Raw genomic sequence first — 13,105 nt, forward strand, 5'->3', positions numbered from 1 at the left:
AATCGAACTGAAAACTTTGTCATTCTTGTTTTATTATTGTCATAAACTTCACGTTTTACCACCAGAATGTGGCAGTTGAAAATGATGCATTAACAGGAAACACTTGTCCCTCCTGAGACACGTTTCGCTGTCTCTTGCCCCCAAATAGCCTGTTCCCAGGACTGACGCTTTCCCCACAGAGCTGGAAGTTTGCTCTGATGAACCAGCCTCCCCTACTGAGATATTTTCAGCTGCTTTTCCTAGCCATTCCTCCGAAGGCCCCTCAGACAACCTCTCTTCTCCTGACTTTGTTTATATGCTTTGACTTCTGTTAGGAAACCATCTCCCTACTTCAGCGAGGTTTTATCCAAGTTTCCATATTTAGTTCTTTCAGCTATTCCTGCTCTCTATCCAGCTTTCCCGTGCCCAGCGCTTGGACCCGCCGCATCCTGGCTCTCCCCGGTGATCCCTTCCCTTCCCACAGCTGGAATTCCCTTTCCCATCCTCTCTGCACTGTGGGTGCCCATTGAGCACCCAACTCACCAACCCACCCTGGGGACACTGCCCCCGATCAGCCCAGGCCCTGACCCCACCACGGGGGCTCTGCCCATGGGGACCGGGTGGCTCCCTGCACGGGTGGGCCCGCGGCATGGTGAGGATGGGAGCCCATCGCTGGGGAATCCAAGCCCAGAGGTGGTTTAGGGAGGGACAGAGTTAAAGGCAGTGAAGGAGGATTTCCTCCCAGCACGTGGCTCCATGTCAGCCTCAGAGGCAAGACAGGGAAAGCGCTGGAGGAATTTACCACGAGTGAAGAGATGCTGCTGAGAGGGAAAGGAGTGTTTGTGTGCGGGGAGCCAAGGTGAGTCCAAGGGCAGCGGGAGAACTGGGGCTGCCTCTGCTCCAACTTCTTCCTTCAGAAGGAGCCAGGGCACAAGGGCTCTGTCCCCCAGGCAGGGCCACCCTCTGCTCCGGTGGCAGCTGAAGGGGCCGGAGGTGGCAGGTTCCTGTGTTCCCAAAGGAGCAGGAGCTGAGCAGGGACCGGCAGCAGCGCTTCAGGCCTGGCTGGGGGCTCCCGCTGCCCTGTGGGCAGCCTTGGGGTCCGGGTGATGGGCCTTGGGTCCGGCCAGCAGCTCTTGGGGTCCAGTTGGTGGGAGAAGGGTCAGGGTGGCAGCTCGTGGAGTCCAGCTGATGGGTGCAGTGTCTGGCCGGCTCCTGGGGTCTGGCCCATGGCCGTGAGGTGCAGCTCTTGGTGTCCGTTTGATGGGCTCAGGGTGAAGCTGGAGGCTCGGGGGTGCGCCTGGCAGGTGCAGGCTGCAGCCGCCAGCCCTCGGGATCCATTGATGGCTGCGCTGTCCGGACCCTGGCTTTGGGGTCGAGCCGGCAGCTCCCGGTGTGCCCCTGCGGGAGCGGGTGCAGGCGGCAGCCCCCGGCTGCGCTCTCGGGGGGACGCCGGCCCCTCTCCGCCGCCGCCCGTCGGGGCCGGGCCCGGGGCTCCCCCGCCCGCCGCTCCCAGCAGCCCGCCGGGGCCGAGGGGAGGAGCGGGCACGGGCGGCGGCGGCGGCAGCGGTGAGTGAGTGCCCGCGGCGGCGGAGCGGGGTTGGCGCTCCCGGAGCCCGGCGCGGCCGCGGCACCGGCTGGGTCCGGCGGGGAGCGGGGCCGCACCTGCCCCGAGCATCCCCCGGGAGCGGGGGGGGAGGCGATTCCGGGGATGCCGTCGGGGCTGCGGTACCGCGAGGAGCGGGATGGGAGCGCCGGGGATCGGGGGGGGGGGGGCGAGGGAACCCGACCCCCGGTGGGACAGCCCCGGTGCTCCCGCTGCACCCCACGGCTGCGGGCAGGGTGCACCCGGGACCCCTAAAACACTCCCCAGGGACGGGAACACCCCCAGAACATCACTGCACTGCGAGCGTGGGGGCTGCGGCTGCGCTCCCCCAGTCCCCAAGGGCTCCCCGGTTGGGTGCTGCCGGGGCCGGTTCACCGCCCCCCCCCCCCCCCCCCCCCCCCCCCCCCCCCCCCCCCGCCTCGGGGTAGCGATTCCCAGGCAGCGGCTCGGGAACGGGAGCTCTTTCCCGTGCCATCCATCATCCCCGCTGAAAGCCCTTTGACGTCAACCCCGTCCCGTGCACGCTGGGGAACCGGGGGTCGGAACAGGTGAAACGGGGGGGTCCCGCTTTGGGGAAGTGGCACCGAGCAGCCAGCGCTCACCTCTCCAGCCGGTGCTTTCGGCCACGGCTTTGGCTCGGCTTGGTCCATGATCCATGGTGCTTTGGGCAGGTGCTGTAGGGAAATCCAGAACAGAACTGGTGAGGAGGAGCGAAACGATGCCCTGGGATGGGCAGAGGGGCTGCGCTGCTCCCTGCATACTACAGCCGGGGCTATTACAGTGGGTGGGGAGAAGCCTGAGAGCAGCGTGGGCATCGCTTATTCCAGCTGTAGGAAAGCACTGGGGTGGGCATGGGCCTGGCCAGCCACAACAGTCCCTAAAGCCAGGGCCACTCGTGGGTGCTCACGTTGAGCTGCAGAGGTGTCCCCGTGGGAAGTGGTGGCCGTGCCGGGCTCTGTGATGGCCAGTGCCTGCTCCTGGGGGTCCGGGCAGGACAGCGAGCAAAGCCCTTGGCCCTGGGCTGAGTCGCATCACTTGATGCACAGGGAACATCCCGTGGGGCTGTGCTGCTCATTGCCTTAATGTGCTGAGAGCAGGAGCCTGCAGGACCCCTAGGGCCACAGCACGAGGATGGGCTTTGCTTGTGGGCCGTCCCTGCACTGTGGGACACGGGGCTGCCTGCCCAAACAGTGCCCGAGCCAGGTAGGGGCTGCTCCCACGCCTCTCGTCCGGCCCCAGCTCAAACATGTCCCTGTTTCCCCCTACAGCAGCACCCCTCGGAAGCCAGCCCTTGTGCTGTGCTCACATCTCTCCTGAAGAGTGCTGTACATGCTCCAGCACCCTTTGTGAGGGCAAACTCCTGCCACCTCCCATGTCCCAGGTGCTCCTCTGCAGTCACAGCACTCCCAGGCTCGTTTCATCCCCATTTTCAGCCCCATCCTCACAGCACCGGTCACAATAACCTTTACGGGATATGGACAGGGGATGATGAGATCACAGCATCTTGGTCTGCTTCTTCCATGGCTCCTTGCATCCCAAGGCAAGGGGCAAATCCCCCCCCAGCTTCCCCACATAGTCCAGCTTCATCCTCCCACAGGTTCTGCTGCCCCTCAAGCTGAGCCAACCGGTGCCACCGAGCCCTCCACCGGCTCTCTGCTGCTCTCACTGCAGCACAGCCTACGGGAAGCATCACACTGATGTAAGAGACACTTTAAAGTTAGGAAAATGCCTCATTTTCCTGCCTGTGAAGCCCAGGCCGTGTGGCACAGTCTCCTCGCATCCATTTCAACTCACTCCAAATGTTCTGTCACAGCACCTCAAATAGCAGGAAACAGGCTGCTGTAGTAATGACTTGAAAGTGCTTCCGTGCAGGATTGACAGCCCTGCTGCCACTGTGCTCACTGCCTGCCAGGCCCATGGCTCCCAGTGCTGGACCATGGTGGGAGCCTCCCGGCTCCTCACCCTTCCCGCAGACAAAGGAACGCCAGAGCTGGAGTCCTCAGCCTGCATGTGGGGACTTGCACCTATTTTAGTTGTTGGGTGGTGAGTGATGCGCTCCAGGGTCCCATCATCCCATCCTGCTGCTCTGCCAGGGATGTGGGTGCCGGTGCTGCTCCAGCCACGGGCAGTGCCAGGCTCCCGCTGTCTCTTGGCATCGCTCCGGCTCACAGAAGCCTTCCCACAGCAAGTTTTCTGCTTAAGAAGCTTTGCTGGAATAGTGCTGTCTTAGCATTTAAAAAGCAAATTTTTCTGCCAACAGCCTCGTCCACCCTGGCTCCCACTGGGAGCAAGCTGGGACCTGCGGCTGGACGTGTGCTGGGCAGCGCATTCGGACCTGGTCAGGCAGAGTCAGGGCTGCTGGCACCAAGCTACGATGGGGCCACATTTATCATCCTGTGATGGACGTGCAGCTGGGGAGATGGAGGGTGGTGGTGGTTTCAGTCACCCATTCTGGAGCTGCAGGTCCTGGGTGCCTGCAGCGTTGGGCACCTCTGCTGCGGGCAGGCTCCAGTGACCACAGTGCCTTAATGGGACCCCGAAAGGACCCCAGAGCTCTCAACCCCTGAAAGGTGAAGAGAGATTTGCAGGTGCAGAAAGGGGAGGGAAAGAGGGGGCTGGTGGAAGGAGAGTGGATGCTCTCTCCAAGAGGAGGATGCCTGTAGGAGCAGTGGAAAGCAGGAGCTGACAGCAGCCGTTCCCCTGGAGGAAGCAGCTCCATGCAATATTGATGGGATTCACACACACAGACAAGCTGTGTGAGCTGCATTGCAGAGCTTGGGGCCGTGCAGCCAGGAAGGCAGCCGCTGCTGGGAAGCGGAAAGAGCTCCTTCCCACAGCCCCTCCGTGCTGGGGAGAGCTGCACCAGCCCCAGCGTGGCAGTGCAGGGCAGGCACGAGGCTGAGCCCAGGAGATCCCATCCCTGGTCCATACTGGGGGCCACCAATGGCCCTGGGCTGGTTTCCTACATCCCCACTGCCTCCCCATGGAAGTGGCCCAGTTCTCGGGGCCGCACGCCTGCAGCATCGCGCTACCCAAGGCTGCTGCTGGTGGTGGCCATGCGCCTGCTCGGGCACGTCCCCAGCAAGGTTCTGCTCCCTCCCAAGCTCCACATCATGGCCAGAACCAGCACCAGGGTGCAGCCAACACAGAGGCACCGAGCTCTGCCCTGCAGGAGCCTGTCCCTGCCACGTGCCTGCCGGATGGGGCTGGACAACCAGGGATGTGCCGGTGCTTGCTTCAGTGCCATGAGCCCTCGTTGCCAGGCAGGTGACCTGGCAGAGCTGCCCGTCCCTCGCCACAGCTTTTGCTTGGTGGCTTTTGCTCCTCTGATGCTTTTTCGTTGCCTTGGAAACGATGGGATTCGGTGCAGATCTGATTTAACCGGGTGGCAGACGTCACGCAGGGAAAGGGACGGTGTCAGGGACATAGTCGTGGGCGTCTCAGAGGCCCCAGGATCAGGCCACCAGGCAGGGGCACGTGGGTGCCGCCAGCTCCCATATCCATCCTCCCACCCGGTGAAAGATGGCCACGAGGTGGGTGCAGGAAGGTGCCCTGTTCCTGCCTGTCCTGCCTGGAGGGACTCAGTTCCCTGTCCCACTGCTCCCGGATGGAGCCAGGAGCATCACTGCAGCTGGAGTGGAGGTGACAATGAGTTACGGTGGCCAAGATGCATCTGGACACAGTAGGGATGAGGAGGACACCTGCTCCTGCATGGGACAGTTGGTTCTTCTGTGGTATCGAGGTGCTGGAGATGCGCACACAGGGCTGCAGCTCCGGTGGTCCTTGCTCTGGGTCCCAGTGGTGCTCCCAGTCCATCCTATGCCCAGGAGCAGTGCAGGGGAGAGCAGCTGGAGCAGAAAGGCTGCTCAGACCTGACCTGCTCCTGGGCTTGAGGAGCACCATCCCACTGCTTATCCTGGAAGAGAGGTGATGCATTCCTTGTGTTGCTGGAGGAGCTGCTCGCCATGAAGCCATCTCTCAGCCCTTAGGGACACCCACAGGCCACAACATCAGACCCTGTCACTACATCCCACCAGCAGGTCTAGGGGGAGGAACCAAGCTCTTCAACCACAGCAGCACTTCCCATGCCAGTGGATATCATCCAGCTGCCTCAGACACACCGCTAAGCTCCTCTTTTCCTACAGATGGAGCCTATTTGGACCCATCCTTTCCACAGAGGTTGTGCAGGAACTTTAGTGTTGTGTCTGCAGCAAGCGTCAGCCAGAATCACTGCTATAACCTGCCTGAGCAATGAGATGCTCAGCTCCAGTAGCTGGAGTTGCAAGTTCTCAGCTCACGTGCCCTGATTTATACCTCTTGCTGGGCAATTAAATCTCTATGAGCAGCTGCCTATCAAACCTGGAGCAATTAATGAGCATTAAGTACTTTTAGGGAAATAACCCCTTGCTTTACTTGCTAATATCAAGGAGGAACACATGCTTGTGAGCAGTGCTGCTGCTTGCCCAGGGTGCTGTGCCCTGCTCAGGACTGGCAGGCCCCACAGCAGCAGCCATAGGGAGCTTCTCTTCCCCCCAAACCGATGATTTTAGGTCCTACCTGCTCCAGATGCCAGCAGCATTGCAGTGCTCTCCCTCCCTGCTGGAGGCTGCCCAAGGGAAGGGGCAGCTGCTGCCCCGCTGCTGGGGCTTTTAGACCCCATCTCTGCGTGGGGACACTGACCTGGAGGGCTTTGAGGGAGCACAGAGCTCCCAAACTCCCTCTGCCTCCTTCCCCTGCAAGCCACCAGCTCAGCCAGCCCCACCATTCTCATTTATCACCTCATCCTCCTCCTCAACCCACCTGTGTGTGGGCTCCCGCTGGGCTCCTCCCTCCTTCCCCAGGGCCTTTGCCAAAACACCCGATTTTTTGTAGAATCATGGAATGGTTTGGGTTGAAGGAACCTCAAAGCCCATCCAACTCCAACCCCTGCCACAGGCAGGGACCCCTTCCACTGGAGCAGCTTGCTCCAAGCCCCTGTGTCCAACCTGGCCTTGAGCACTGCCAGGGATGGGGCAGCCACAGCTTCTCTGGGCACCCTGTGCCAGCGCCTCAGCACCCTCACAGGGAAGAGCTTCTGCTTTATCTCTAACCTTGCCCTGTTTCAGTTTGAACTCATTACCCCTTGTCCTGTCACTCCAGTCCCTGATGAAGAGTCCATCCCCAGGATCCCTATAGCCCCCTTCAGACACTGGAAGCTGCTCTGAGGTCTCTACGCAGCTTGTCTTCTCCAGGCTGAACAGCCCCAGTGTTCTGAGCCTGGCTCCATACGGGAGGTGCTCCAGCCCCTGAGCATCCTCATGGCTTCCTCTGGACTTGCTCCAATAGCTCCATATCCTTCTTATGTTGAAGACACCAGAACTGCACCCCTTGCTGCAAGTGGGGTCTCATGAGAGCAGAGCAGAGGGGCAGGATCACCCCCTTCAACCTGCTGGTCACCCTCCTTTTGATGCAGCCCAGGATATGGTTGGTTTCTGGGCTCAAGCACGCACTGAAGCCAGCTCATGCTCAGTTTCCCATCAACCAACACCTCCAAGTCCTTCTTCTCAGGCTGCTCGTTACTGGTCTCCAGTTTTCCCATCAATACTTTGCCCCTCATGTCTATTTCAGTGGGACATTTGGGGCTCTTACAGCCCTGCATTGTTGCTCACTACACGCAGCCGCAGAGGCCCTCCAGTCACTGGAATGCACCAGTCCCTGGGGTCCCCTGTGACCCCCAACCCTCCATGTCCTGCTCCCCACTTTTCCCAGCCCCACCATCACCCGGCAGGTCCATGTTGTCCAGTTGGAGGGACCCAGCAGGGTCATTGGGCACCCAAAGCCCTGCACAGGGATGTCCCCAGCCCGGGCGAGGTGCATCCCACCCCGCTGGACCCCTCTGCCCGTGCTGGGGCCGGGAGGAGAACTGGGTCAGGGATGTAACCATGGAGATGCTGGAGGAGATGCTGGAGGAGATGCTGAAGCAGCGGCACAGCCCCGCTCTCCGGAACCCTTTAAAGATTAACCAGCCCCGTCACCTCCGTCTCCGGCCGGGGATGGGTTCTGGAGCTGAGCCTCGGCGGGGACAGCGCTGCCCGCTCCTCCCGCACGGCCGCAGGGCGGTAAGGTGCCTCCCTCCCCTTTGCCTTTGGGTGCCGGTGTGGGGAGGGCAGGGTCCAGCCCCGGCCGCCTCCAGGGGCTCGGGGGCCGCAGCAGCGATTGCAGTGCAACAGGGAGCACGTTTTGCTGCCGGTTGTGCACCGGCGCCAGGCGCTGGCTGCGGGCAGGGGGGGATGCTACAGCCATGACAGCGCTGCCGGGTGCTCCCGGCGGCTCCGTGCATCCCACCCCCATCCCGGCCCGCTCCGGAGCCGGGGCCGGCTCGCTGGGGACCGCGGTGCCCGGGGCCGTGTCCCGGGAGGACGGTGCGCGGTGTCGGTAAGCGCCGGTGGCTCGGGATGCGTGTCCATGGTGGGGAAGGAGGGGACGTGCATGAGAGCCCGCTGCCGCGGGAGCCGCGCGGCCGCGCCGAGAGCCCCGGTGTCGTGCGATATAGAGATAAATAAAATAGAGAGCCGGGGTGATGGGAAGCGGGTGGATTCCCTGGATCCCCCACCCGCTGCTGGGGCAGGGAGCAGGGGCAGCCCTAGGATGGCTGTGCCAGCCGGGAATGCTGTTGCGGTGCCGAGGCCGGCTTGGTGCTGAGAGCCACGGGCTCTGGTGCTTGGGTACGGTCTTGGCCAAGCTCATCCCGGCAGCGAGCGCTGGCACCTCCTTGATCTCCCCATCCTGCACCCACCAGCAGCAGGTTGTGGAGGGAGAATAGGCGGTAAAACCATGGGCATGGGAAAGAGCATCCTGTGGGTTGAGGAGCGTGAGGGCCGCATCCTTTGCGGTGGCTTATCCGTGCGTGTGATGCATTGGAAATGATCCCATTAGCGCTCCGCTCTCCTCATCTAATTTGCTTCCACCAGAGCCCGGTGCTCTCCTGGCAGCTGAAGCGCCAGAGGGGAAAACAGCAGCAGGAGCCCTTTGTGTTTCCTGGCCGGGGCTGGGATGTGCCGCAGCTTTCCTTGCTGGAACACCGCTTGGGGAGGCCTGAGCCAGGTGCTGCACCCGCCGGGCCCCATGCAAAGGGCTGCGTGTTTCCTTAGGCACTGCCTAACGCCAGGCTTGCAGGTGGGGAAACTGAGGCACGGGGTAGGGAAGAGGCGTGGAACATGGGGAGCGCTGAGCTGTGCTTGGGGCAGCGGGTGGGATCCATTCCCTGCAGCAGGAGCTTCCTAGAGAAAATCCCCCCTTGTGAGGGGCTGCAGCAGGTTTGGAGCCCGGAAGGGGGCTGGAGAGTGGCCCTGGGCATCAGAAAATGCTCATCCCAAAGGTCCTGGCTCTTCCTCGAGCAGGCGCTGAGCACAGGACAAGTGCTGCTGGCTGCTCTCGCCTGTCCCCGCTCGCCATGGGCACACGCTGTGTGGGATGGCTCCAAGCGGGTGCTTGGCCCTCACCAACGGCTTTATCCAAAGGGCCCAAACCCTCGGGGCAGAGCTTGTTCAGCAGCAAATGGAACGTGTGCACAGGAGGGGAGCATGTGCTGCTGCTGGGGGCACCCCAAATCCCACTGGATCGATCCGGGGTCCTGCTCAGCACCGAGCACCAACGGGGATGAGGAATGGAAGCGGCGCCTGAGGGAGCCTGGGCAGAGAGGGAGAGAAAACACCAACCAGGAGGGAAACGTGGGCTGGGTGCTGCTCTCTGGGAGCCCATCAATGATGGCAATGACTGATTACTAATTGCCCCTGTTACATCCGTCCTGTAACTGATAAATCCATGAGCTCAACAGTGCTGGAGCTGAGCCCACGGCTCCCCTCAGGGACTGTGCCCCTGTGAAGCTCCTTTTCTGGGTGGCAAGGGGCAGCAGAAGCCCCCTCCTTGCCCTGCTCCCCCATTCCCATCACTCATCCCTGCATTCGCAGCCATCTCTCTTGAAAGAGAAATGTTTTTCCAGGCGCTGCCTCCATCCATTATCATAAAGTGGCTTCACTTGGCCTGGAGTTAATAATTCACCTTTCTTCAGAAGATGGATGCTCCCCTCCCACTGGAGTTTAAATATTCATGGAGAAGGGAAGGCAGCAGCCGCGGGAGGTCTGGCTGTACCCGAGCCTCAACGTCCCCTCCTTCCTCTGCTCACCGGGCATCACGGGCTGATGGGGGTTCCTGCACCCATGGGTGGGGAAAAATGGTCCCAATGGGTCGTGATGCCGGAATTCCATGGCTTTGTCCCCCCCTGCCTCCCCCGCAGCTGATCCCTGCCAGTGGCTGACCATGTTCAACGGGGATGCGGCCGCCGGCGTGGGCAGGAGCGTGGTGCGCAGCTCCAGCATCAGCGGCGAGATGTACAGCGCCGAGAAGAGCGCGCGCGGCAGCGCCGACGCCGGCACCGCCGGCACCACCAGCAAGAAGCGGCGCTCCAGCCTCGGCGCCAAGATGGTGGCCATCGTGGGGCTGTCCCAGTGGAGCAAGAGCACGCTGCAGCTGAACCAGACCGGTGAGCGCTGTTCCCCCCCCCGGGCCCCTCAGCCCCTGGCACAGTCCCGGCTGCCCAGAGCCACCATGGAACCAACTGGGCCGGGAAGACCTTTAAGGTCAAGTCCAACCCTTGCCCCAGCACTGCCAAGGCCACCACTAACCCATGGCGCTGAGGGCCTCATCTACACAGTGTGTGGACACTTGCACGCTCTGTGTCTGATGAAGGCACCTAAACTTGCCCGTTGGAACCCCTTCCCTGGCACACCAGCACTTCTCCAGGTGCCAAAACCATTTGCAGACCTGAGGTGGGGACGTTGTCTGGTCTGGCCTCAGCTCCCCCCCTCCCGGTAACAGCCATTCCTGGCCACAGGCACGGAGGGATCTCGGAGAAAGGACTTGTCAAACAGCCTGGCTCTGGGAAACATTTAAGTGCTTAAAATAGCTTTTTAAAGGGCGCGGGAAGCGAAAGCTCAGTTTAGTGCCGGCTTTTCCTCTTCTGCTTTGTTATTCCCCTTCTTGTTGGCATTTTGTGATTGGGAAATGTCCTATAAAGAGAGGAGGTAAAATCTGGAGCCCTCCAGCCCTGCACGTCCAAGGTGCTTCTGAAGGGGTATCATTATCCCCCAAACCCAAGCAAGAAGTGATGAAGCCAGGCAGGACCCGGGGAGGGCAGAGCCGGGAGGCCCCTGCTGTGGGTACCCAGAGGAGCAGCACCCACTCTGGGGGGGCTCCCAGGACCAGAAAATCACTTCCACGGAGGCAGCCCTGAATGTGGGGACAAACCCGACTGCCCCAGAGCACCACGGCACCGGCACACACAGGCTCACACGGCAAGAGCGGGGCTGCCGGCGGTGCCAGGGGGGATGCTCGTGCCACACTCCTCCTCCTGCCATCTGCCACCGCGTGGGACGTGCGGCAGTGGGGACAATGTGACTGCGGGAGAAAGGGAGACATCAGTGTTGGGGCTGTGCCTGCTTCTGGCATTGAGGGTGCCGGTCCCCACTGGCACAGGGACATGGGCACACGTTGATGGGGCTGCTGGAGGCCATGCGGTGAGATGCAGTGGGCTGTACCAGGGAGCAGCACATGGGGATGCTCTGGCCATACACAGTGCTCCAGTTCTTGTGCCTGCTTTGATGGGTCTGGGTGCAGCCGGCGCTGCCCGGGCTCACCCCTGCCTTGATTCCAGAGGGTGGTCCCAAAAAGCTGCGCAGCAACATCCGGAGGAGCACGGAGACCGGCATTGCGGTGGAGATGAGGACCAGGATCACCCGGCAGGGCAGCCGGGAGTCCACCGACGGCAGCACCAACAGCAACAGCTCCGACGGCACGTAAGGCACCGCGGGGTGACAGGGGCTGGGGATCCCACTGCAGCCCCGGCTGCCCGACGCTCCATGAATCCCTCTGCTCTCCCTGGCACAGGTTCATCTTCCCCACGACCCGGCTGGGTGCCGAGAGCCAGTTCAGTGACTTCCTGGATGGGCTGGGGCCGGGCCAGCTGGTGGGACGGCAGACACTGGCCACGCCACCCATGGGTGAGCCAAGGGGGCCCAAATCCAGCCCCACGGAGCTGGGCAGTGCATGAGGATGCTCCAGTGAGGGGGAGCAAAGTGGCCGGTGGGATGTGACCATGGGGGCGGGTGCTGAATGCGTCTTGTCCCTCCTCCTAGGCGATGTCCACGTTGGCATGGCTGACCGCAACGGGCAGCTGGAGGTGGAGGTGATCCAGGCAAGGGGACTTATCCCGAAGATGGGCTCCAAGTCCATCCCTGGTAGGTGGATGGGAAGGGAGTGGGTGCGGGATGGAGGGGGAATGATGGGGACGGGATCAGTGCCGGGACCACACCGGAGCCTGCTCCCAGCTGGTGTCTCTCACCCGTTTCCCCATGCAGCCACCTACGTCAAGGTTTACCTGCTGGAGAACGGCATCTGCCTGGCCAAGAAGAAGACCAAGGTGGTGAAGAAGACCTGCGACCCCTCGTACCAGCAGCCTCTGCTCTTTGAGGAGAGCCCCCAGGGCAAAGTCCTGCAGGTGATGAACTCCCCCCGCACAGCTCCCGGGGCGGGGGGGGGGGGGGGTTATGAGGCAAGGGCAGGGTGTAGGAACCCAGCATCCTCATTGCTGTTCTTCAGCCTCCCTGCTCCCATCATGGCCGGTCCTTCGTGCTTGGACATGCCGAGTTTGCCAAGATTTCCTCAAAATCCCCACCCGCTGAGCAGGGCAGTGCCCCCAACGCCTTCTCTGCCCCACAGGTGATCGTCTGGGGAGATTATGGGCGCATGGACCACAAGTGCTTCATGGGGATGGCGCAGATCATCCTGGAGGAGCTGGATCTCTCCAGCGCGGTCGCGGGCTGGTACAAACTCTTCCCCACCTCCTCGCTGGCCGACCCCAGCATCGGTCCCCTGACGCGCCGCCTCTCCCAGTCCTCCCTGGAGAGCTCCACCAGCCCCTCCTGCCCATAGGGGCCGGTTGGTGGGGGAGGCTGGGCGGGGAAGGGAGCCCCTGCCCCAGCAGAACTGTCACTGGATGCTGTAAATATCCTGGTCCTCCCGCACCCTTTTTCTTTCTCTCTTTTCCACCCTCCCTCCCTGCTCTCCACACGCTCCTCCCTGAGCACATCCCGGGATGTTGGAGATGGCCGAGGGCCGAGCGCTTTGAGGCAGGGGGAAGGAGAAGCAAACCCCCCCCTCCATGATGCAGACCAAGGGCTGCGGCTGCTGCCCCATCCCAGGACTGTTCCTGCACCTCCTCCCGTTGGGCAGGACTCAGAGCGATGTGGTTCTGTCCTGCCCACCCGGCGGGAGCATCTCGGGCCGCTCCATCCAGCACTGCTGGAGCAGTGCAGTGATGGGGTTTCTTTTCCCTGGATTCCATTCCCTGCCTCGGAGGCAAAGCTCTTCAAAGAGGAAAACAAGCACTCAGAAAGAAATCCAACTCAGCACTACTTTTGTTTTCCAAGGAATGTAGCATCTTCTATTATGTAGCTTGCCACGTGCTGACACACACTCACTTCTCTG

The 13,105-nt window shown here is 61.9% G+C and overlaps 1 protein-coding gene across 5 annotated transcripts; it reads left to right on the top strand.

Annotated features, from left to right (window-relative positions):
• The first annotated feature begins 637 nt into the window (after nucleotides 1-637).
• On the top strand, nucleotides 638-13,105 carry RIMS3 (regulating synaptic membrane exocytosis 3). Of its 5 annotated transcripts, none has more exons than XM_062620705.1 (7): nucleotides 638-838; nucleotides 9,858-10,103; nucleotides 11,274-11,415; nucleotides 11,507-11,619; nucleotides 11,755-11,864; nucleotides 11,997-12,116; nucleotides 12,338-13,105. In XM_062620705.1, exons 2-7 carry the CDS (start codon nucleotides 9,881-9,883, stop codon nucleotides 12,548-12,550), a joined length of 921 nt encoding a protein of 306 aa, XP_062476689.1. In that variant the 5' UTR covers nucleotides 638-838; nucleotides 9,858-9,880; the 3' UTR covers nucleotides 12,551-13,105. The 5 variants fall into 5 exon arrangements, with proteins under 5 accessions (XP_062476689.1, XP_062476685.1, XP_062476688.1 ...); XM_062620701.1 differs by having other exon boundaries at nucleotides 639-838; nucleotides 11,755-11,856; nucleotides 11,977-12,116; XM_062620704.1 differs by lacking the exon at nucleotides 638-838 and adding an exon at nucleotides 1,511-1,545 and having other exon boundaries at nucleotides 11,755-11,856; nucleotides 11,977-12,116.

The sequence above is a fragment of the Pezoporus occidentalis genome, unplaced genomic scaffold (assembly GCF_034315485.1).
Source record: "Pezoporus occidentalis ecotype Australia unplaced genomic scaffold, CSIRO_AGI_Poc_V1 ctg223, whole genome shotgun sequence".
Lineage (NCBI taxonomy): Eukaryota > Metazoa > Chordata > Aves > Psittaciformes > Psittacidae > Pezoporus > Pezoporus occidentalis.

What these genes read in the sequence shown, in the direction of transcription:
- RIMS3 (XM_062620701.1), top strand. Translation starts at nt 9,881, where the DNA reads ATGTTCAACGGGGATGCGGCCGCCGGCGTGGGCAGGAGCGTGGTGCGC. An exon ending in GCTGCAGCTGAACCAGACCG is followed by an intron (nt 10,104 to 11,273) that starts GTGAGCGCTGTT and finishes CCTTGATTCCAG; the next exon opens with AGGGTGGTCCCAAAAAGCTG. An exon ending in CCCAGGGCAAAGTCCTGCAG is followed by an intron (nt 12,117 to 12,337) that starts GTGATGAACTCC and finishes TCTGCCCCACAG; the next exon opens with GTGATCGTCTGGGGAGATTA.